We start from the raw sequence: 21,512 nt of genomic DNA, 5'->3' as shown, positions 1-21,512 counted from the left end.
CATTTTTTTTTCAGCGCAGAAAATACTCTGTGTACTTTACATAGGGGGAAAAAACGTTGCTAAAAACGCTGTAAAAACTGCACGCAGTATGGAAAAAATATAAGCAGTTTCTATGGTGTTTTTTTTTTTTTTTAATGAGAGACCAAATTTTGGAAGGGGCCCTAAAGATAATTAATAACTTTTTTTTTATATCAGTGTGCCACATGATTTACACTAAATGGACACTAGGAGGTATAAACAGCTCATGTCAGCGCGCACGAGAACTTTCCCAGAAACAGCAATGCACGCCGGGAAATGTAGTCTTGCAGCCAGGCGTTCTTCTGACGTATCACGTACCTCTTACGTCCGGTCACCCAGCATGCAGCGCGGCAGCGTGAGAATCATGGCGGCTTAGTGAGAGCGGAGTAACAACGTAAGAAGTGACCAGGGCGCCGGAATAAAGAGGTGAGAGGTAGAAACTCGCGGGGGTCTCCTCCTCATAGGGACGGGAATAGTGCAAGTAGTGTAATGTACCGCTGCGATAACGGATGGTAGAGGCGGTACCGGACAGAAGTTACCGGCTGTGTGTGCATGACTACCTACCTATGTTATATCTATATCCTGTCTCTCTATCCATACTGCTCTTGTATATATTCTGCTCACACTTGGTGAATGCTGACTGCATTGATAATGTTTTAGATATCCGTATGTTTCACAGAAAATTAAACCGATCACTGGAAAGACTTAGGCCGTGTTCACACAGCCATGTTGGGCTACTTTCACACTTGCGTTGTTGTTTTCCGATATTGAGATCCGGCAGAGGATCTCAGTACAAGAAAAACGTTTCCGTTTAGCCCTCATGCATTCTGAATGGGAAGCGATCCGTTCATCAGGATGTCTTCCGTTCCGGCAGCGCTCCGTTTTGTGAAAGGTCATAAAAACGGATCCGTCACTGAAAACAATGTTTTTTTGCGTTCCATATACGGACCGTATACAGAACCATTCATTTCAATGGATCCGCAACAAAAACAAAGGTACTCCATATGCTTTCCGTTCTGTTCAAAGATAGAACATGTCCTATTATTGTCCGCATTACAGTCAAGGATAGTACTGTTCTATCGGGCCTGCTGTTCCGTTCCGCAAAAAACGGAATGCACACGGACGTCATCCGTGTTTTTTGTGGACCACAAAATACTGAAAAAGCCATACGGTCGTGTGCAAGAGGCCTTAGTCAATGGTGACGGATCAGTTTTTTAGGAGCACCCATTGTCTTTCAATGTATTTAGTATCGGATCCGTTTTTTTTTGTTCTGGTTTCACACAACCGCATCCTAACGTAGCGGATGGATCCAGATGTATTAAATCAAAACGCGTCCTCTGCCGGATTTAATACCGGAATTAACAACGCAAGTGTTGAAAAAAATCTGATGTGTTTGCCGTGGAATCTGTTTTACAAATTGTAGTCTGACCCTCAGATTTCTGCTGCGGTTTTGCAGCTTTCCCCATTCAGTGGGTCTTCTCCGCATGTGGCCACCCATTGCGGTTTGTGTGTGAGAACCAGTGTAAGGGTCCATTCACACGTCCGTAGAATGGGTCCGCATCCGTTCTGCGGAACGGGTGTGGACCCATTCATTCTCTATGGGGCAGGAATGGATGCGGACAGCACACAGTGTGCTATCCGCATTTTTCCGGAGCGCGCCCCCGATCTTCCAGTCCATGGCTCCGGAAAAAAATAGTACATGTCCTATTCTTGTCTGCAATTGCGGACAAGAATAGGCAGTTCTATGGGGGTGCCGGCCGGGTGTATTGCAGATCCGCAATACACTACGGACGTGTGAATGGGCCTTAAGACTGGACATCTTTATTCTTTTTTTTTTTGGGATGCACATTTATCTACATGTTTGACGTATGGCCTGGATTCCCATTTAGCTCAAAGGGGCGGCTGTTTGTTAACATGGCCATCTCCTAAAACAGAGCAAAATCCTGTATCATAAAAACACTGTGTGAACACGGCCTTACACTGATACAGCAGTAAGGCTACTTTCACACTAGCGTTTTAGTTTTCCGGTATTGAGATCGGTCATAGGGGCTCAATACCGGGAAAAAACGCTTCAGTTTTGTCCCCATTCATTGTCAATGGGGACAAAACAACTGAACGGAATGCCGCAAAATGTTTTCTGTTCCGTTTAGTTGCGTTTCCATACCGCAACATGTAGTATTTTGCTTTCCGTCCTGGGATGCGGAGGAAAACGAATCCAGCATGACCCCCAATGCAAGTCATACTTTTAGTGGGATGTGGCACTCGTGTCCTATTGGTTGGGCACTCTAGTTGTGGGGTCCCACCCCCATAGTAAGCAAAGACCACTTGTCACCATGCGGTCTCCTGACAAGTCACCTTCCTCAAACCACTTTTCCCTCTTCTCTTCTTATGGCAACTAGTGTTTGAAAAAGGTCCATGTAGGACCGAAGCGTCACATGTACACAAATAAGTTGCCCCGCGTATGAAAACCAAATAAAGATTAACACTTCACGTAATTCCTACGTTTATTTTATCTTTGCTCCCCAATGCAAGTCAATGGGGACAGATCCGTTTTCTACTGTGCCAGAGAAAACGGCTCGGTCCTCCATTGACTTTCAATGGAGTTCATGACAGATCCGTCTTGGCAATGTTAAAGATAATACGGATCTGTTCACGACGTATGGAGGCGTTTGTATTATCAGTAACAGAAGAGTTCTTGAGGGACGCTAGTGTGAAAGTAGCCTAAGGCTAGAGCTCCGTGATGACTTGTGGTTTCATGCTACTTTGGCTGCGATGTAGCTTAGCGTTCATTGCTGGATTTATTGCGACTGGCGGCTCTTGGCAACACGACCCCGTTCACTTTCATTACTTGTCATGTATGTTGTGCTACATCTCTAACGTTATTTATCATGGCCGCAGTCACCATATAGGCCAAGCCTAAGGTTGCAGTCTCTTCTACTTCACAACTAATAATGGGGAATGTGGATCCACGTGCTACAGCGATGCCACAGTCCGCAGGAGCCCAGGCCACGGCTACATTCGCCATCATTAGGTGTGACTGCTAGCAGAACATTTGCAATTTTAAAGGGTTTTGCCAGGGGTGGAGATACCTGATCTATCGTCTGGATTGGTTATCGATATCAGATAGGTGGGGGTTCTGACACCCACCCCCCGGTTAGCTGTCCTCATCAGCCACCAGCAGTAACACAGTGGACAAAGCTGGAAGCAGACAACTCCATCCACTGTGTAGTGGCCATCAAAACTGAGCTGCCGGAAGCCAGCATGGCCGCTACATGATGGACAGAGCATTCTGCTTCCAGCTTCATCTAGTTTCCGCGCTGGTGGATGTGCTGGGTGTCACCCCCCCACCACTCTAATATTGATGGGCTATCCTGAGCATAAGTCAGCAGTATCTGGAACCCGGACAACCCCTTTAATGTCACCGGAGAGCAGGTTGTTGCATAGACTTTATGCCCCAGTATGTATAGACGGGAGCTGAAGCTTACCATAGACATTGAAATCTGATGGCCTAAAGCGGGTTCAACTTGGCCAGTCCTGTATGTTTAGTGGGGAGAGAGAGAAAAGTAGCTGTCACAGGTAGAAAATCAATCAGTCCAAGATCTCCCAGTACACATTGGGTAAATCCTGGCAGAACTCATGTTGTTAGTCCCAGTTCTCCCAGAAATATGCATATTATCCAAGTGGTCAGATAATACTGACATCCACTGACGAGGAAGTATATAATGAGACTGAAAAACATACAGATCAGAAAGTTAATACGCTTCTGTAACCTTCATTCTTTTAGCTGTGGTACTAAGGCTACATTCACACAAACGTAATTAGTTTCCGTGTCCGTTCCGTTTTTTTGTTTTTGCGGATTGGATGAGGACCCATTCATTTCAATGGGTCCGCAGAAAATGTGGACTGCACACTGCGTGCTGTCCGCATTCGTATGTCCGTTCCGTAGCAATGCAAAAAATATAGAACACGTCCTATTGTCCGTTTTGCTGCCAAGGAAAGGCATTGTTGCAATGGGTCCGCAAGAAAAAAAACAAAACGGATGCAACACGGATGTCACATGGACGTCATCCGTATTTTTGGAGGACTGCAATATACATTCGGTCATGTGAATGTAGCCTAACACCGATTCAGAATGATTGCCTGGAATATATTTCATTCATGTTTAATGCAATGGGGGCGTGAGCCCAGCGCTACAGGGCGGCTTATGTCTGTGCGCCATTGAAATTGCAGCTAATAGGGAATGTGGTTGCAGTGAAAATCCTGCAGGTTTGGGTTTCTGTTGGCTTTCATGCTGTGTTAGGGTCCATTCACATGTCCGTTTTTTCTTTCCTGATCTGTTCCGTTTTTTGCGGAACAGATCTGGACCAGATCTGGACCCATTCATTTTCAATGGGTCCTGGAAAAAATCGGACAGCACAATGTGTGCTGTCCGTTTCCGTTGTTCCGTTCCGCATGTCCGTTTAAATATAAAACATGTCCTATTCTTTTCCGCAAAATTCGGATCCTGGTACAATACAAAGTCAATGGATCCGCAAAAAACGGAAGACATTCGGATGTCATTACGTATGTCATCCGTTTTATGCGGATTCCGTTCCTGGAAATTACATTTAAATTTTTTTTTTTTTTATTTTTTTTTTAAAGAAATCCAAACAACTTTATTTGCTTATTGAAATTTATACATGTTTCCGTTTTTTGCGGATCCGCAAAAAACGGATGACATACGGAAACATTTTCAGGAACAACGGATCCGCAAAAAACGGTCCGAAAATCGGGATATAGAAAAATACTGACGTGTGAATGTAGCCTTAAATTGCAAGTTACAACTTAAGCGCAGTCGCTGTCATTAGTTGGGGTTTACCAGCACAGCATTGTGATCTTAAAGGGGTTGTGCAGGGTTGGAAGGTTGGCAAACCACCCCTTTTGGCCAAACATGTAAAGGAAAGATTACTTACCAAAGTGGCATTGTAGCCGTAGCTATTAGATGCTTGACTCTGTAGGAAGGAGATTATCATTATAACAAAATCTGACTCCATTTATTGGATTTAGATGGCTGGGGAGCTGACTGACAAACGTGATCGGGATGGGTCTCCATCAAAGGATCGCAAGCGCTCCAGGTCTCGGTCTGGTGAGAGAGACCGTGACCGGAAATCTTCTCCATCAAAGGACAGGAAGAGACATCGTTCTAGGGAAAGGAGGCGATCTCGCAGCCGTTCCCGTTCTCGGTCTAAATCTAATGATAGGTAGGTTCAGACTAGATATTTCCATGTTTTGTATATAAGCTATATTTTTATTGAAATAACGGGATCGTAGTGTACTTTGATCATGTGTGGAATATTTCTGCTCATATATTTTACAGGGATAGAAGGCAAAAAGATAGGAAGAAAGATGGAGGTCGAGAGAAGGATACCCACCGCCGCGACAAAGACAAAAAACGATCCAGGTAAAATGGGCTTGCTGACTAAATGAGCTTCAAGGATGTGTTTGTGTATTCTAGCGTGGGACTATCCAAATTGTGACCTACAGGCTCGATGTCGAAACCTCATTGTTGAGGCTCCTCTTTCCTCATGCCTGATTTTTATTATCTGTAGAAGTCCCTCACCCAGCCGCACCAAAGACCAAAAGGTGAAAAAAGACATCAAAAAGGAAACGGAGGAAGATGCACAAGAAAAGAAAACTAAGGTAAATGCTAAGACCCATCAGAAGTGGAGGTCAGAACAATAGCTGTGTTCACACAATGCCACCTGAATGCTTTTTTGCTGCGGTTTTGGAAAACAGTGGCTTTCTTCTATTATTTTCTGAAAATCACAGATGAAAGACAGCAGTTTTGTTAAATTGCAGCAAACATTTGACCACAATGTGTGAACACCGCCGTGCTAATCTGGGAAAAGCTGGTGTGAGTTTGTGGCTCTAGGCGTTGTACACTGACGCTCACTACTGAGGAATACTTGTGTGTTTGTGTCTCAGGCGCAGCCCCTTTCTCTGGAAGAGCTGTTGGCTAAGAAGAAAAAAGAAGAGGAGGCAGAGTCTAAGGTAGGTCCTCTTTTCAGAACTGGCGATTCATTTCAAACCTATACATTGCTGTGAACTGTCATGTGTTGATGTGATCAGGGCAACCACAAGGAGCTCTGCTATGTTTCCTAATAATCTCATGGGAATGTTTTTTATTTTCAAATGGTTAGGTGATAAATAACAAATGACCAGGGGGTCCCCTTTCTGAACAGAGCAGTAGTGTTCTTGTCAGTCCATTGCTCTATTCACCTCTATGGGGCTGATGTAGACAGTGCTGTCTGCTCCATAGAAATGAATGTAGCAGTGGACCAAAATGAGAGCTGCTACTCCTTTCGGAGAGGACACTAGGGTACTCCTTGTTCTCAGGGTCGCAGGTTTACCTAGTCTTTAAAGGGAATCTGTCACCAAATAAGTCTTGCTAAAACCAACCAACACAGGTGCCAGTCGGCTGAATCTAATGCTGTTGATCCCATGCTGGTAAGTGCTAGTAATCTGTAGAAATTGGCATTTTTTTAATATGCAAATGAGCCTCTAGGTGCAACGATAACGGTACCATCACACTTAGTTGCACCCAGAGGCTCCGCTCAGGCAAAGCCGTGCCCTCACCTATTTGAAGACATATTCACGCTGGCCTCTGATCTCTTGCGCCTGCATGTTTGCCTCACTAGTCAGCACAGGTGCAATACAGTAAAGAAGCTTGCAGGCCAAAGGAAGGATCCTGTACTGCGTCACACACAGCGTAATACTGATTCCATGAGCCGGCTAGCCTATTTACTGTACTGAGCCGACAAGTGAAGTGAATGTGCAGGCAGGTGTGACTTCGGGGCCAGGTGTGATTATGTCTTGACTGCCTGTCCCTGTCAAAGCGGTAGGGGCACAGCCTGAGTGAGCAGAGCCTCTGGATGCAACGGCACCCCGCTCAATGCACCTAGGGACTCGTTTAATTATTAATAAAAGACTAATTTCTACAGATTGTGGCCACTTGGATATAGAACAACATTAGATATAGCTGCTGAGCTCACATCAGGTGTTTTTAGGGAGACATATTTGATGACCGTTTTTGCCTTTAAAGGGCTAGTCTCATTTAATGTGATAGATGCAGGTCCCGGCCAAGCTCACTGTGCCCTGCTGTTTCCGTAACCTCCATAGATGTGAATGGGAATTACAGAAACAATGTAGCACAGTGAGCTTGGATGTTTCCGCAGTTTACCTCTCTATATGCAGCTGCCACTTCAGCAGGTAGGAGGACCCCATTCTGGTATACAGATGTGGGTCACCTTTCTGGGACCCGCATATGTCAGGTATTTATGGCCATATTTTGTGCATATGCCATAAATGTCTCTGATAAAAAGGACCCTTTTAAGGAACACTTGTATAAAACTATTTGTACTGCGTTTGGCCTAGTGCAGGGTCTGAGGAGAGGTGCATGACTGAAGCATTCAAAGAGCACCAAGGAGAGCACCCTATTTTTATGCTGAGATTGCTGTAAATATGCTAGTCTCTAATAATTAGTGTATGTCTGTATGATTTTTACCATGGTCTAGCCAAAATTCCTTTCCAAAGCGGAACGGGAGGCTGAAGCCATCAAACGCAGGCAACTGGAGGTGGAAGATCGACAGAAGCTAATAGAAGAAGAAAGGAAGAAAAGAAAGCAGTTTCAGGATCTTGGAAGGAGGATGATGGGTAATACACAGTTCGCGTTTGTTTTATATTGTCATCTACAATAGGCATTTTCTTTATATACCAATTCTTATAGCACATTATTGTAAAATCGAAAAATAAATATTAGATGCACCAAAGAGGCAACTTTCTGATTTATCAAATTGGTCATTAAGTAATCTCTTTAAAGTGGTTCTCTGGGAATATGTTTTTTTTTTTCAAGAGCCCCTAGCCTACCTCTGTAAACAGAAGATTCATTCAGATCTTCTGTGCTGTTTCCTGCATGTCCTTGTTCTGGTCCTTGTGCCATGTTTACTTCTGCCACAGCATGGGCATGGTCGCATGGGCATGGTCACATGCCTGCTGCAATCAGTGACTGGCTTCAGTGGTGACATGCTGCTTGTGGCCCTGTCACTGCTGCAGATGTTTCAGACCCCCAGCTAACAGGACAATCCATCGGCACCCTGCGATTGTGTAGGTGGGGATATGGTCTATGAAGGCGTGTCACACTATGATAAACTCCATAGATGCTGCTGTCACTCTTGACTGTGACATCTAAGGGGTTAAACAGCCAGGGTTGCAATTCTGTACAAATTTGGCCATTGCAGCAGGGTGTCAGCTGTATATTACGGCTTGCGCCTGCTGCTGATGTACCGCACAGTGCATGAACCACCCGCCCATTTTGCCGTACATGTACAGTGTGGTGCATTCAGGTGTTGACCTAATATTAGATTACTATTTTGAAGACTTGTTTGCTTCATGTTGTCAAACCTTATGCTGTCAAAATGGATCTTTCCCTCTGATAACATGCCTGGTGATAAATACTGGTGTTGGATATGCCATGTAAACGTCAATATAGGCATTTCCATATTTAATGGTCTCTTGTCATTTGATTGTAAATGTAGTATGTGTGGCTGTGACATATTTCTATAGCCATTAATGTGTGTAGACCAAAGTACCCACAGACTAGATGAAGAATTTGTACCACAAACCATCCTTTCTTGCCCATTTTCCTTGCGGGACACAGGAGACCTTGGGTATAGCTCAGCTCCCTAGGAGGCGTGACACTAAGTGAAAACTGTTAAGCCCCTCCTCCAACAGCTATACCCTCAGCCTGGAGAGAGAGACTGCCAGTTTTTGCTTAGTGTCCAAGGAGGCAAGACACTCCCTGCTCTGCAGGGCTGTTTTCTCCTTGTTTAAATTTTTTTATTTTTTATTTTTCTTCCAGACCATCAGGGACAACAGAGACGCAATAGACCTCTCTGTTTCTCCCGGGGTTGAGCTGCGCCAGTGTCGGTCACCTGCACTGCTGCCTCCCCCACAGAAGGCAAGGTGGATCAGGGCAGCCTAGCTCTGCATCCCGCCAGCGCAAGGGTCGCCCGCACGCCAAGTCCCTCTTCCAGCGTCCTGCCACTACGGTGTCAGTAGCTGAAGGGGCGACCCTGCTGGAACAGACCGAGGGTGAAGACGGCTGATGGTGAGAGAGTGGCTTCTCCAGCCCTACGTTGGTACTTGCCGGGTGCCACAGATTTAGGCCCCGGCTTCGCGGCCTACCAGGCCACAATTCTTCTTCTCCGGGCCCCTGACTCTTCCGGCCTGCCGGTTGGGCACCCGCTGCCGGCATGTACATGCGGACGCCTTCGCGCCGCTCCGGGTCTCTCCAGACCCTGGTCGACCGCCGGCGCATCCCGGTCGGCCGGGCGCACCAAATTTAGGCCCCAGCTTCGCGGCCTACTAGTCTGCAATTCTGGCCTTAATTGCAGGGGGAGGGAACTTCTCCCAGGCACAAATTCTTCCCGCCTGGAGGTTCCTCCTCCCCCAGGGGATCGCTGCGCCGGCCCCAGATCGGAACCAAGTTAACCCCTTAGGTAGCGGCCATCTCCATGGTCCGGCTCCCGTATAGAGGAGGCCCCCCTGCCTTCTCATGGGCCTGCATGGTGGCCCCTTCCTGCCTCTCAGAGAGGCTGTGTCATTTAAAAAAATAAAAAAATAGAATAAATTTGTGCCAAAGGGTACGCTATGGAATTCTTGTTGGCTGCGCTGGACGCTGCAGCCTGATCTCGGTAGAGCTGGCCAGGTGCATGCCCCCCCCCCCCCCCCCCCTTTCCGTAGGCGCTCCCTGCACACTGCGCTGGCCAAAGTACATGCCCCCTTCCCTGGGTGGAGTGGAGGAGGATTTCGGCATCCTGACGGGATCTGCTGCCGGCCATGTGCATGACCTTCTATAGGCGGAATACTGCACTCTCACTGGATCCGCTGCTGGCCATGTGCATGCCCCCCTTCCATAGGCGGAATACTGCACTCTCTGGATCCGCTGCTGGCCATGTGCCTGCCCCCCTTCCATAGGCGGAATATTGCACTCTCTCTGGATCCGCTGCTGGTCATGTGCATGTCCCCCTTCCATAGGCGGAAAACTGCACTCACTGGAGGTGATGGCCAAGTGCACAACATCCTTCCATAGGCGGAATTATGCACTCACTGGATTCGATGCCGGCCATGTGCATGCCTCCTTTCCTTAGGCGGCATAATGCGCTCACTGCCTGTGGTTGTTCTCTCGCCGGTACGTTGCTGGCCATGTGCAAGTGGTGCTGACCACGTGCGTGACCCCCTTTCCTTAGGCGGAATTCTGCACTCTCACCGGATACATTGCTGGCCATGTGCATGACCCCCTTTCCTGGGTGGTATACTTGCACTCCCACTGGATGCGGTGCTGGTCATGTGCATGACCGCCCCTCATTCCATAGGCGGAATTTTGCACGCTCAAGGGACTCGAGGCTGACCTTGTACGTGCTGTGCTGGCCTCCTGCATGTCCCCCTTCATTGGCGGGGTAGTTGCACTCTCACGGGATACGGTGTTAGTGCAATAATCCACCTATCACTTAATGCAATTGGTATCCATGTGCATGTCCCCCTTCCCTAGGCGGACTTCCTGCGTTCCTACTGGATAAAAAATGCGGCCATGTGCATGACCCCCTTCTGGGCGGAATATGGTATGCCCTACTTCTCTGAAGTCGGTACTGGTCTTGGGCATCACCCCCTTCTTAGGCGGGCCTTTACACTCTTGCCGAATGCAGTGTTTGCCAGGTGCATATCCCCCTTTTTCTAGGCGGACTGCTTGCGTTCCATCGCATACTGTACTAGTCTTGTGCATGACTCCCTTCCAGGCGGCATATTGAACTTCTGTAGATACTGTGGAGCTCTGTCGCTGGCCCCCTTCCCAGAGTGAATATTTACAGTGGGTGAACATTCATGCGCGCTCTGTGCATTGTATGGGCCGTATATGCCTTCTCCTCCCGTAGGTGGGTTGGCATTCTCACTGCTTACGGGGCTGACCGTACGTATGTCCCCCTTCCTCCCGCGACATACGTGTTTCTCTTGGGATACGATACTAACTGCACGCCTTACACTCTTCTCCGAAGAGATCATTCTGCTTCCACCTGGTCCGGACGTGGTCTACTTGCTCTCTGCGTGCACCGAGCTAGGCGGTGCTCATTCTCGGTTTGGACAGTATTTTGCAGTTCCGCTTGTGGCAGTATCCACCATGCTCGTTGGCCCTTCCACCTGTGGAGTGTTCATGGCTCCTGGTTGTGTACCCGTTTTGTCCTCCTGCTGCTTTGCTTCCCTGCGCAATCGGTCTCATGGACGAGAGGGCTGTCTGCAGCGCCCTTCGAATTCTACGTTGGCTCTGGCGGGACTAAGGTTACCTCACCTACTACCATTCCTTCCTCTTTGGATGTGGTGTGGTATGAGTCCTTCCTATGGGCGCCCTCTGCACTTTAGGGCCGCTCTCCTTTGGAGGGTCACCCAACTTCTCTTGGGTGCTTCGGTTATGCCAGGTCCGGGGGACCTCCACCTTGGGTTTTTCAGGGTGTTCACCTTCTGCGAGGACGGTGAGCTGGGCGACACACAGAGTATCGGGTATTCTGCCTTTGAGCTGTCCTACTCTGACTACCCTGTTACCCACTCTTCCTTTCTGTTGGAGGGGTTATGCCGGTGTCTGCCTCGACTGCTTCTTCTCGCCGGCTCTGTTTTGCTCCTGCTCAGGGCATATCCCTCCGATGTGGCTTCTGCCCTGGTCAGGCTTTAGAGGCTGTTCCTTCACAGCCCTCTCCTCGGGAGAGTATGGTTGTTGTCTTGGATGGTTCCGGAGTTCCTGTTGTGACCTCGGACCGTCTCCCTCGCTGTACTGGCCGTGTGCCCGCTTACCGTACCTACCGCGTTCTGTCCTCACTCTTGTGGCAGATTGCGTTCTTCCGTTCTAGGCAGGGGTCCTGCTGTAAACTTACTTTCTCGATAAGTTGACCCCCAGGCTTGACTCTGGGTCTCTACAGTGGTAACGGTAGCGCTTCCGGCACTTACCTTCTATTCCTTGCCATATTGGCCTTAACTGGTAGGCCGTAGCCTCTCACTCCCTGTACTGGTTATCCGTTCGCTCGGGTCTGAGGTAGTGATGGTGCCCTCAATTATACCTCATCCGTCTCGAGGTTAGTTGTCTCTGCCTTACCTGCCGTTTTTATTGTTCCGCGACTATTATCTTCCTGTTGTACTGGGGGTAGCTGCATTGCGTTCTACAGCAAGGCCATCCTCATCACTTTCTGCTGTTGTCCCTGCTTGAGGACTGCTCTTCGGTCAATTATTTTCCTTAAACCTCCCTCAAAGGAATGGTAGAACCCCTTCCTCCGGTGGCACCATCGACATGGACTTTAGCCTGACTTGTCCTGGCATCTGTCGGCTACTGGACGGACCCCTTCGGTTTCTTCCGTCCGCTCTTCTGTTCCCCCACTCCGGGTGGCTACGGGACGGAGTTGCTCGTGGGACGATGAACCAGCTTTGCCGGACTCTTCCGCCTGTGCTACTGGTCTGCGCCTGATCACGTGCAGGGTCTATTATCTTGTCTTGGAAATCTTACCTGCGGTTCTGTGGGAAGCCGGACGTCCTCCCACTCCGCCTTTCTCTCCCCACGGTTCGGTCCTTTCTCCAGTCCGGCCTGGGACTCTGTTCCTTGAAGGGTCAAGTGTCGGCGCTATCCATCCTCCTCCGGCGTCCCCTGGCCCCTCCATGGGGTGGCTCATTGGTTCCTCTGTACCGTCCCACGGTAGCGCCCTGGGAACTAAATTCTGTGCTCTCGGCGCTCCTCTGTCCTGTAGGTCCTGTTCCTTGTGGCCATCATGTCTCTCAGACGGGTGTCTGAATTAGCGGCCTTTTTTTCCTTGTTCCGAGCCTTTTCTGTCCTTCCCCGCGACAAGGCTGTTCTCCATCCCGTTCCTTCCTTCTGACGGTGGTGTCTGCCTTTCATCTCGACGAGGCCATTGTCCTCTCCTCCCCTTCCCACCCCTGGGAACGGATACGGTGCTGCTTGGACGTTGTTCGGGTCTTGAAGATTTACTTGGAGATCACCGACCTCCTTTCGTTGTTCGGACTCTTTTTGTGGTAACGGAAGGTCCGCGCATAGGGTTGCTGGCCTCCTAGTTGGTTTTCGCCGCTTCATCATTTGGCTATTGCTGAGGTTGCCGCACCAGGGGCAAGGTTCTGTCTTTCGGTGTCACCGCTCGTTCCACCAGAGCGGTCGGTGTATCTTGGGCCAGAGACATCGTGCTTTGGCCGAACATTTGTGCACGGCGGCCTCTGGTCTTTCTTGCATGCCTTTACCAAGTTCTACAGGGTGCATAATCATGCATCGGCGGATGCTGCCTTGGGCCGCCTGGTTTTTTTCAGGCGGCGGTTCCTTGATGCCTACGGGTGCTTCGCCTTAGAGCTGTGGTCCCTCTCCTCTTGGACTGCTCTCAGACGTCCCAAGGTCTCCTGTGTCCCCCAAGGAAAATAAGCGAGAAAACAAGATTTTTGTATAACTTACCAGTAAAATCTCTTTCTCGCTCTTCCTTGGGGGACACAGCTCCCACCCATTCATTAGTTTTTTTTCTACACGGTTACAGTCTTGGTTTACCCCGTTGGGTAGTTGGCTGGTTGGTTCCACATTGTTGGTCATTGCCTTTTCTCACTACTTGGACACGCAACTGGCAGTCTCTCTCTGCAGGCTGAGGGTATAGCTGCTGGAGGAGGGGCTTAACAGTTTTCACTTAGTGTCACGCTTCCTAGGGAGCTGAGCTATACCCAAGGTCTCCTGTGTCCCCCAAGGAAGAGCGAGAAAGAGATTTTACTGGTAAGTTATACAAAAATCTCATTTTTTGTACTTTATAATTAGCTATATAAAACCATTGTCTATTTAACTGTAAACTACGTTCATTTGGTTAATTTGTCTTGGTGTCTACGTTTCTAATTTTCAGAGGATCCTCAGGAAAGGGAGAGACGAGAGCGGAGAGAGCGAATGGACCGGGAAAATAATGGCAATGAAGAGGATGAGGGAAGGCTGAAAGTCAGAGAAGAGAAGGATAAGACCAAGGAACTTCAGGCTATAAAGGTGAAGTTCCATATGTGCTTGCTGGTGTTGGAGTCATTTACACACTGTTATATGGACCACATTTTATTATATATATTTTTTTCATCACAAAAAATTCTAGAAAACTGTAATGCATGCTGTATTACTGACCACATTCTCCCCAAGAAGCATTTGTTTTCATGATGTAAATTCCTTGTACTGGATTTTAATGCAAATCAGTTGATCAAAGATCATCTTAAAATGACTGTACAGTTATGATTGAATATATATATATTTATGCTAATTTTTCTAAAAGTGCTCACTGTCCTCCAAATTAATCTTCCTCATCATTTTAGGAACGTTACCTTGGAGGTATAAAGAAGAGAAGACGCACTCGGCATTTGAATGACAGAAAGTTTGTGTTTGAATGGGATGCATCGGAGGACACGTCTATTGATTACAACCCTCTGTAAGTGAAGGCTACTGTACACATAATAAGGGTAACTGCACATTGTGAGTTACATGCGTTTTTTTTTCTGCATTGATTTGCAGATAAATAGCAGCTGAATACATTACAGCAAATTGAATAGATATAACAAATCTCGTGTTCACTTTACATATTTTTTTACGTGTGAAAAATTAACCTGCCATGCAGAATTTAAAATCCGCAGCATATCAAATGTTGTGCAATTCTGCACCTTATGTACAGCGGTTTTCCCTATAGACCTCATTGGGATTCTTAACATAAACAGAAAATCCGCAAAAAGAACTACACAAAAAAGGATCAAAACTGCAAATAGTGCTGCTTTATGTGCATTTTGTATGCAGATTTTCTGCATACAGATCTGCAATGTGTGCAGTTACCCTAAGGCCCCTTTCACACGGGTGAGTATTCCGCGCGGATGCGATGCGTGAGGTGAACGCATTGCACCCGCACTGAATACCGACCCATTCATTTCTATGGGGCTGTTCACATGAGCGGTGATTTTCACGCATCACTTGTGCGTTGCGTGAAAATCGCAGCATGCTCTATATTCTGCGTTTTTCACGCAACGCAGGCCCCATAGAAGTGAATGGGGTTGCGTGAAAATCGCAAGCAAGTGCAGATGCGGTGCGATTTTCACGCACGGTTGCTAGGAGACAATGGGGATGGAGACCCGATCATTATTATTTTCCATTATAACATGGTTATAAGGGAAAATAATAACATTCTGAATACAGAATGCATAGTAAAACAGCGCTGGAGGGGTTAATTTTTTTTAAATTTAACTCACCTTAGTCCACTTGATCGCGTATACGGCATCTCCTTCTGTCTCCTTTGTTGAATAGGACCTGTGGTGAGCATTAATTACAGGACCTTTGATGACGTCACTCCAGTCATCACATGGTACGTCACCATGGTAAAAGATCATGTGACGTACCATGTGATGACCGGAGTGACGTCATCAAAGGTCCTGTAATTAATGCTCACCACAGGTCCTATTCAACAAAGGAGACAGAAGGGCCGCGATCAAGTGGACTAAGGTGAGTTAAATTATTATTATTTTTTAACCCCTCCAGCGCTGGTTTACTATGCATTCTGTATTCAGATTGCTATTATTTTCCCTTATAACTATGTTATAAGGGGAAATAATACAATCTTACAGAACACCGATCCCAAGCCCGAACTTCTGTGAAGAAGTTCGGGTTTGGGTACCAAACATGCGCGATTTTTCTCACGCGAGTGCAAAACGCATTACAATGTTTTGAACTCGCGCGGAAAAATCGCGGGTGTTCCCGCAACGCACCCGCACATTTTCCCGCAACGCCCGTGTGGAAGACGCCTTAGTGTGTATTTTTACCTAGTTTACTGCATTAGTGATGTTTTTCTAATCTTGCTAGCATACATTGAATAAAATATAATGAACAGAATAAACTGACTGTATGTGTGTGTGTGTATATGTATATATATATAATTAAATCTGTGAACATTTCTTCCAGGTATAAAGAGCGACATCATGTTCAGCTTCTTGGCCGTGGCTTTATTGCAGGTATAGATCTTAAACAACAGAAGCGTGAACAGTCCCGCTTTTATGGTGACCTAATGGAAAAGAGGAGGACTTTGGAGGAGAAGGAACAAGAGGAGTAAGTAGCATTCTGGGAGTCATCAATTGTGAAAGAAGATGTTGCATTACAATGTCTGTCATCTAAATGATTCTATTGACAAAACAGACATTAAAGCTGGGACTACACAGCAATCCTCCCCACGACTTGCAACCAAGGATTGCTGTGTAGCACTGCATACTGGCATCAATGAGTGGAGATTTATTTTATTTTGTTTTTAGTCATTTGCTTCTTATATTTAAAATATTGTACTTGTTCTAAGGCCCCATGTAAATGACCGTATGTGTTTTGCGGTCCTCAAACTGCAGATCAGCAAAACATGGATACTGGCTGTGTGCATGTTGCAATTATATATATATATATATATATATATATATATATATATATATATATATATATATATATATATATAATTTTTTTTTTTTTTTTTCATCTATAGAAATGTCCTATCTGTCCGCAAAACAGACAAGAATGGGACATGTTTCTTTCTTTTTTTTAAAATGGAAATACAGATGCGAACAGTACACAGCGTTTTTTGCAGCCCCATTGAAATGAATGGTTCCACATCTGATCTGCAAAAAAATGTGGATCGGATGCGGAGCAAAAATATGGTCATGTGCATGGGTCCTAAACCTGTAAAGGCTGGAGTGACTGTCTTTGTGAATGAAGAAATTCCCCTAATTTCGAGCAATATATTAAGTTTTTTTATGTCAATGTTGTCTTTCTGTTCGACTTCTGATCTCATAGTCCTAACATGCAGAACGTAAAGGTCTGACATGACTAACACACAGGAATAACAGTGCATATTGTGCACTTACAGGGTGCGGCTGCGTAAGGTGAGGAAGAAAGAAGCTAAGCAGCGGTGGGATGATAGACACTGGTCTCAGAAGAAACTTGATGAAATGACCGACAGAGACTGGCGTATCTTCAGAGAGGATTACAGCATCACCACCAAGGGTGGCAAAATCCCCAACCCCATCCGCTCCTGGATTGATTCCTCCTTACCACCACATATTCTGGAGGTTATTGACAAGTGTGGCTACAAGGTTTGTTCTTCAATTATATTCAGAAATGAGTGTGTTTTATTGATGGATCTAAAAGAGGAGCTCACAGCAAACACTCAAAATTCTGCATTCCTTATCCTGGTTTTCCCCAACACTTACGGCTGGAGTACAATTGTGACCAATTAGATTGTAGGGTTATCCCTCTGGGATTTATCTAATATATATGGACAGCTATTGTGTAAACTGGTGATGTGTGAAACTGTTGAAAGTAGGAACAGAATAAAATACTATAAGTAATGCTATAAATTATTAGGCCTTTTCTAACAAACTCTTTAAAAATTTCCTTCATTTACAAATGTATGTGGAAAGTTGCGTTAGCGCAAAAACCTGCCTTGTGTTATCTTAAAGGGGTTGTCTGGGATGGCTTTACATTTGTAGGCAGAGTACAGACATTTATTTGTAGTAAAAGCACATTACTACCAGCTCATCTTTATATGAACTATTAGACGCTTACTTCCCTGATAATTATCTTAAATTTTTCTTGCTTTTTAACTTTTTCAGGATCCCACTCCTATTCAGAGACAAGCCATTCCTATCGGTCTACAGAATCGGGACATCATTGGTGTGGCTGAGACTGGCAGTGGTAAAACTGCTGCCTTCCTCATTCCGCTCTTGGTCTGGATCACAACTCTACCCAAGATTGACAGGTCAGATACCATTGTTGTTCTCCAGGTAGTCTCATGTAATGGGATGTTAACAAATCTCATTTGAGATATAATATGGATCAAATAACTGATTATATTCCATATTGTGGTGTTCTGCTTAATTGAATTTCATGGTGACTAATTCCCGAATGCATTGTCTTTTGTAGAATTGAGGAGTCTGATCAGGGACCTTATGCAATTATTCTGGCTCCAACCAGAGAATTGGCTCAGCAGATTGAGGAGGAAACAATCAAGTTTGGAAAGCCTTTGGGTATTCGAACTGTAGCTGTCATTGGTGGTATTTCTCGTGAGGACCAGGGATTCCGCTTGCGAATGGGCTGTGAGGTGAGTCCTGTCTGGCTATTACGACCTCTGTGTACGCTTTTATGGACTGGTTGAAATAAGGCATGTAAAGCCATTTTTTAATCCCCATCATACAATTCTGCACAGTGCATTATACATGTTTAAGCAACTATTTTTCATGCATAACTAGCAGGTTGTATGCCTTGGCAGTGTGTTGAAACAGATGCACCAAGACTATTGTACCGTTGTACCAAATCAGATCTTAGGAGTGCTGAGGAGCAGTCTCATGACAGTGGTTTATTACAAAACTAAGTCGTTTTTCAACTGCTAAAATTGCTCCCCTGAGACACAACGAGCCTGAATTCTTTTTGTGAAATGACATATCTTATGAACTATTGTCTTATTCTCACATGCTTCAAAATGTTTAGTATAAAGAGATTTTACTTCTGTTCCCTAAAGATTGTGATTGCCACTCCTGGACGTCTGATCGATGTGCTAGAAAACCGCTACCTAGTCCTGAGTCGATGCACATACGTGGTACTGGATGAAGCTGACCGTATGATTGACATGGGTTTTGAACCAGACGTCCAAAAGATTTTAGAACACGTGCCAGTCACCAATCAGAAGCCTGACACAGATGAGGCAGAAGACCCAGAGAAAATGATTGCCAACTTTGAGTCTGGAAAGCACAAATATAGACAAGTGAGTGTGTTTACTTTACCAGCCTTCTTTCAGCTGTGTGTTACCACAGATTCATTTTTACATCCTTTTTTCTAGACTGTCATGTTTACGGCGACCATGCCTCCGGCTGTGGAGAGGCTGGCCAGAAGCTATCTTCGTCGTCCAGCAGTAGTGTACATTGGCTCTGCTGGTAAGCCTCATGAGAGAGTTGAACAGAAGGTGTTCCTCATGTCTGAAGGAGAGAAGAGGTGCGTTTTTCTTTTTTGTATAATGTAAAGTGCATGAGGTTTGTGGTTATTGTAATTGCGGCACTAAATTAATTCTATTTTGTAATACTGACAATGTTTACTTCACTCCCATCTTATAGGAAGAAACTGCTTGCAATCCTGGAGAAAGGCTTTGATCCACCAATTATTATCTTTGTCAACCAGAAGAAAGGTTGTGATGTACTGGCCAAGTCCCTTGAGAAGATGGGGGTCTGTATCCTATATTTTTATTGGTTATTTTAGTAATGTTTGAGAGTGACTGACTATTTTGTCGGCATTAAAATTGACTATCACATATGTATGGGGGTCTCTGAACTCTTCCCTGACAGCAGATCTCAAAATGCGTGATCATTTCTTCCCATGGGTGATAAACGGCTGCCAGTTTTAGGAGAAATTGTTCACCATGTTTTACACTTACAGAATTTCTTTTCTGTGTGTAAACTGTCATTGTTTCCTTCAGTCTAAACGTTTCAGACATACTGGTAACAAGGAAGTGAAATATCAGTTTCTTACATGTTTGCTTCTTTTTTCCACAGTACAATGCTTGTACACTACACGGTGGTAAAGGGCAGGAGCAGAGAGAGTTTGCCCTGTCTAATCTTAAGGCTGGAGCTAAAGATATACTGGTAGCTACAGATGTGGCTGGTCGAGGTATCGATATTCATGATGTCTCTACGGTTGTGAACTATGATATGGCTAAAAATATTGAAGGTAAGTTGCATTACTTTAAATTACAGATTAGAGATAGAGAGAGAGATATATATATATATATATATATATATATATATATATATATATATATATCCTCTCTGTCATCTCTATCTCTGTCATCTCTATCTCGATTTATGTTCATAGGAAATATCGATAGATATTGTTGTAAATTGCATACACTTCATAGATTTATGTTCATAGGAAAGCTGCCTTAGAATCTTAGTTTGTAACACTACTGAAAAATTGTCATTCTCTCTACACAGACTATATCCATCGTATTGGTAGAACTGGCAGAGCTGGGAAGAGTGGTGTTGCCATCACGTTCCTCACCAGAGAAGACTCATCTGTGTTCTATGATCTTAAACAAGCCATTCTCGAGAGTCCGGTTTCATCTTGTCCACCTGAGCTGGCCAACCATCCAGATGCACAGCATAAGCCTGGTACCATCCTCACAAAGAAGAGAAGGGAAGAGACTATCTTTGCTTGAGTTGTGCCTGGGTGCATAAAAAAAACTGATCTCTGGCACTTCTTCCAGATTTTTATGATATGAGCCGGACATTAGAAACTTAAGGAATATTGTCACCAGTAACTGCGTTATTTGTGAAGAGATAACAAGTGCTTCTCTTGATAAAACACAGTGGGACAGATTTAGGCTACTCAGCGAGATCCATCATAGGATCTAAATACCTGAGGGAAAACTCTTCAGGTTTGTCCCTATTCATTGTCAATGGGGACAAAACTGAACGGAACAGAATGCATTCTGTTCTGTTTGGTTGCGTTCCCATCACGGACAGAAAAATGCTGCAAGACAGTGTATTGCTATTCACTTCATACATGGGTCAGGATAACAATCAGATCCAATGGGTTCCAAATGATGAGACCTTTTAATATTTGCACTTCAGATGGATCTGGCATGAAAAACAAAGTCGATGATGCCGGATCTGTTTTCTCAGACACAAAAGAAAACTGATCTGGCGCCCATTGACTTACAATGGTTTTAGTGACTGATTTGCCATGGCTATCTTAGAGATAATACAACCGGATCTGTTCATAACGGATGCAGATGGTTGTATTATGACTGAAGCGTTTTTGCTGATCTCTGACGGATCCAGCAAAAACGCACATGCGAAAGTAGCCTTCTCTCAATATCCATTCTCCTCTTTTGCAAATCTGGATTTTAGCTAAAAGTAAATTTGTCTGCAAGTGATTTTTGGCTTTAAGCGATGTAACGTTTAATATGTGCCAACATGTGGGAGAGGGGCAGGCTCGGCTGTCACCCGTCCCATTTACTATATTTTTTTTTTCCTGTAACTGGCATAAATTATAACTTGAAATGTATGCCAGCTTATAGTCACATTTGAATGCCTTGCTGGTCCAAATACCGTCTTTTATTTAGAAGAACATTTTTTCTTGTATGTTAAGATCCAGGCTCATTTGGGCTTTGTTCAGGAGCAGTGAAGACCTTCTAGATAGAAAAAAGTGCACTGGAGTAAGATGTCCAAAATGTATTACATCTTCTGTGTGCCAGCTATAAGATGGTATGGATTTCATTTATAATTTACACAAGAAGTTGGTGTAAATGATAGTAAACTAGCAGGCCATCCCTCCCACTAAACTCCACCCCCTTTATTGCTACCTTAGAAAATTGTCATGAAGCTCAAAAAGTCACAATATTGGG

The 21,512-nt window shown here is 45.3% G+C and overlaps 1 protein-coding gene across 1 annotated transcript; it reads left to right on the top strand.

Annotated features, from left to right (window-relative positions):
* Positions 1 to 345: 345 nt before the first annotated feature.
* Positions 346 to 20,891, top strand: DDX23 (DEAD-box helicase 23). Its single transcript, XM_040425517.1, has 17 exons — positions 346 to 444; positions 5,065 to 5,258; positions 5,375 to 5,458; positions 5,607 to 5,697; positions 5,983 to 6,048; positions 7,572 to 7,710; positions 13,971 to 14,104; positions 14,419 to 14,531; positions 16,043 to 16,186; positions 16,986 to 17,211; positions 17,731 to 17,876; positions 18,041 to 18,218; positions 18,636 to 18,878; positions 18,954 to 19,105; positions 19,225 to 19,333; positions 19,660 to 19,834; positions 20,098 to 20,891. Exons 2-17 carry the CDS (start codon positions 5,065 to 5,067, stop codon positions 20,319 to 20,321), a joined length of 2,418 nt encoding a protein of 805 aa, XP_040281451.1. The 5' UTR covers positions 346 to 444; the 3' UTR covers positions 20,322 to 20,891.
* The last annotated feature ends 621 nt before the right edge of the window (positions 20,892 to 21,512 follow it).

This window comes from Bufo bufo, chromosome 3 (assembly GCF_905171765.1).
Source record: "Bufo bufo chromosome 3, aBufBuf1.1, whole genome shotgun sequence".
NCBI lineage: Eukaryota > Metazoa > Chordata > Amphibia > Anura > Bufonidae > Bufo > Bufo bufo.
This window is presented reverse-complemented; position numbering and strand designations above follow the sequence as displayed.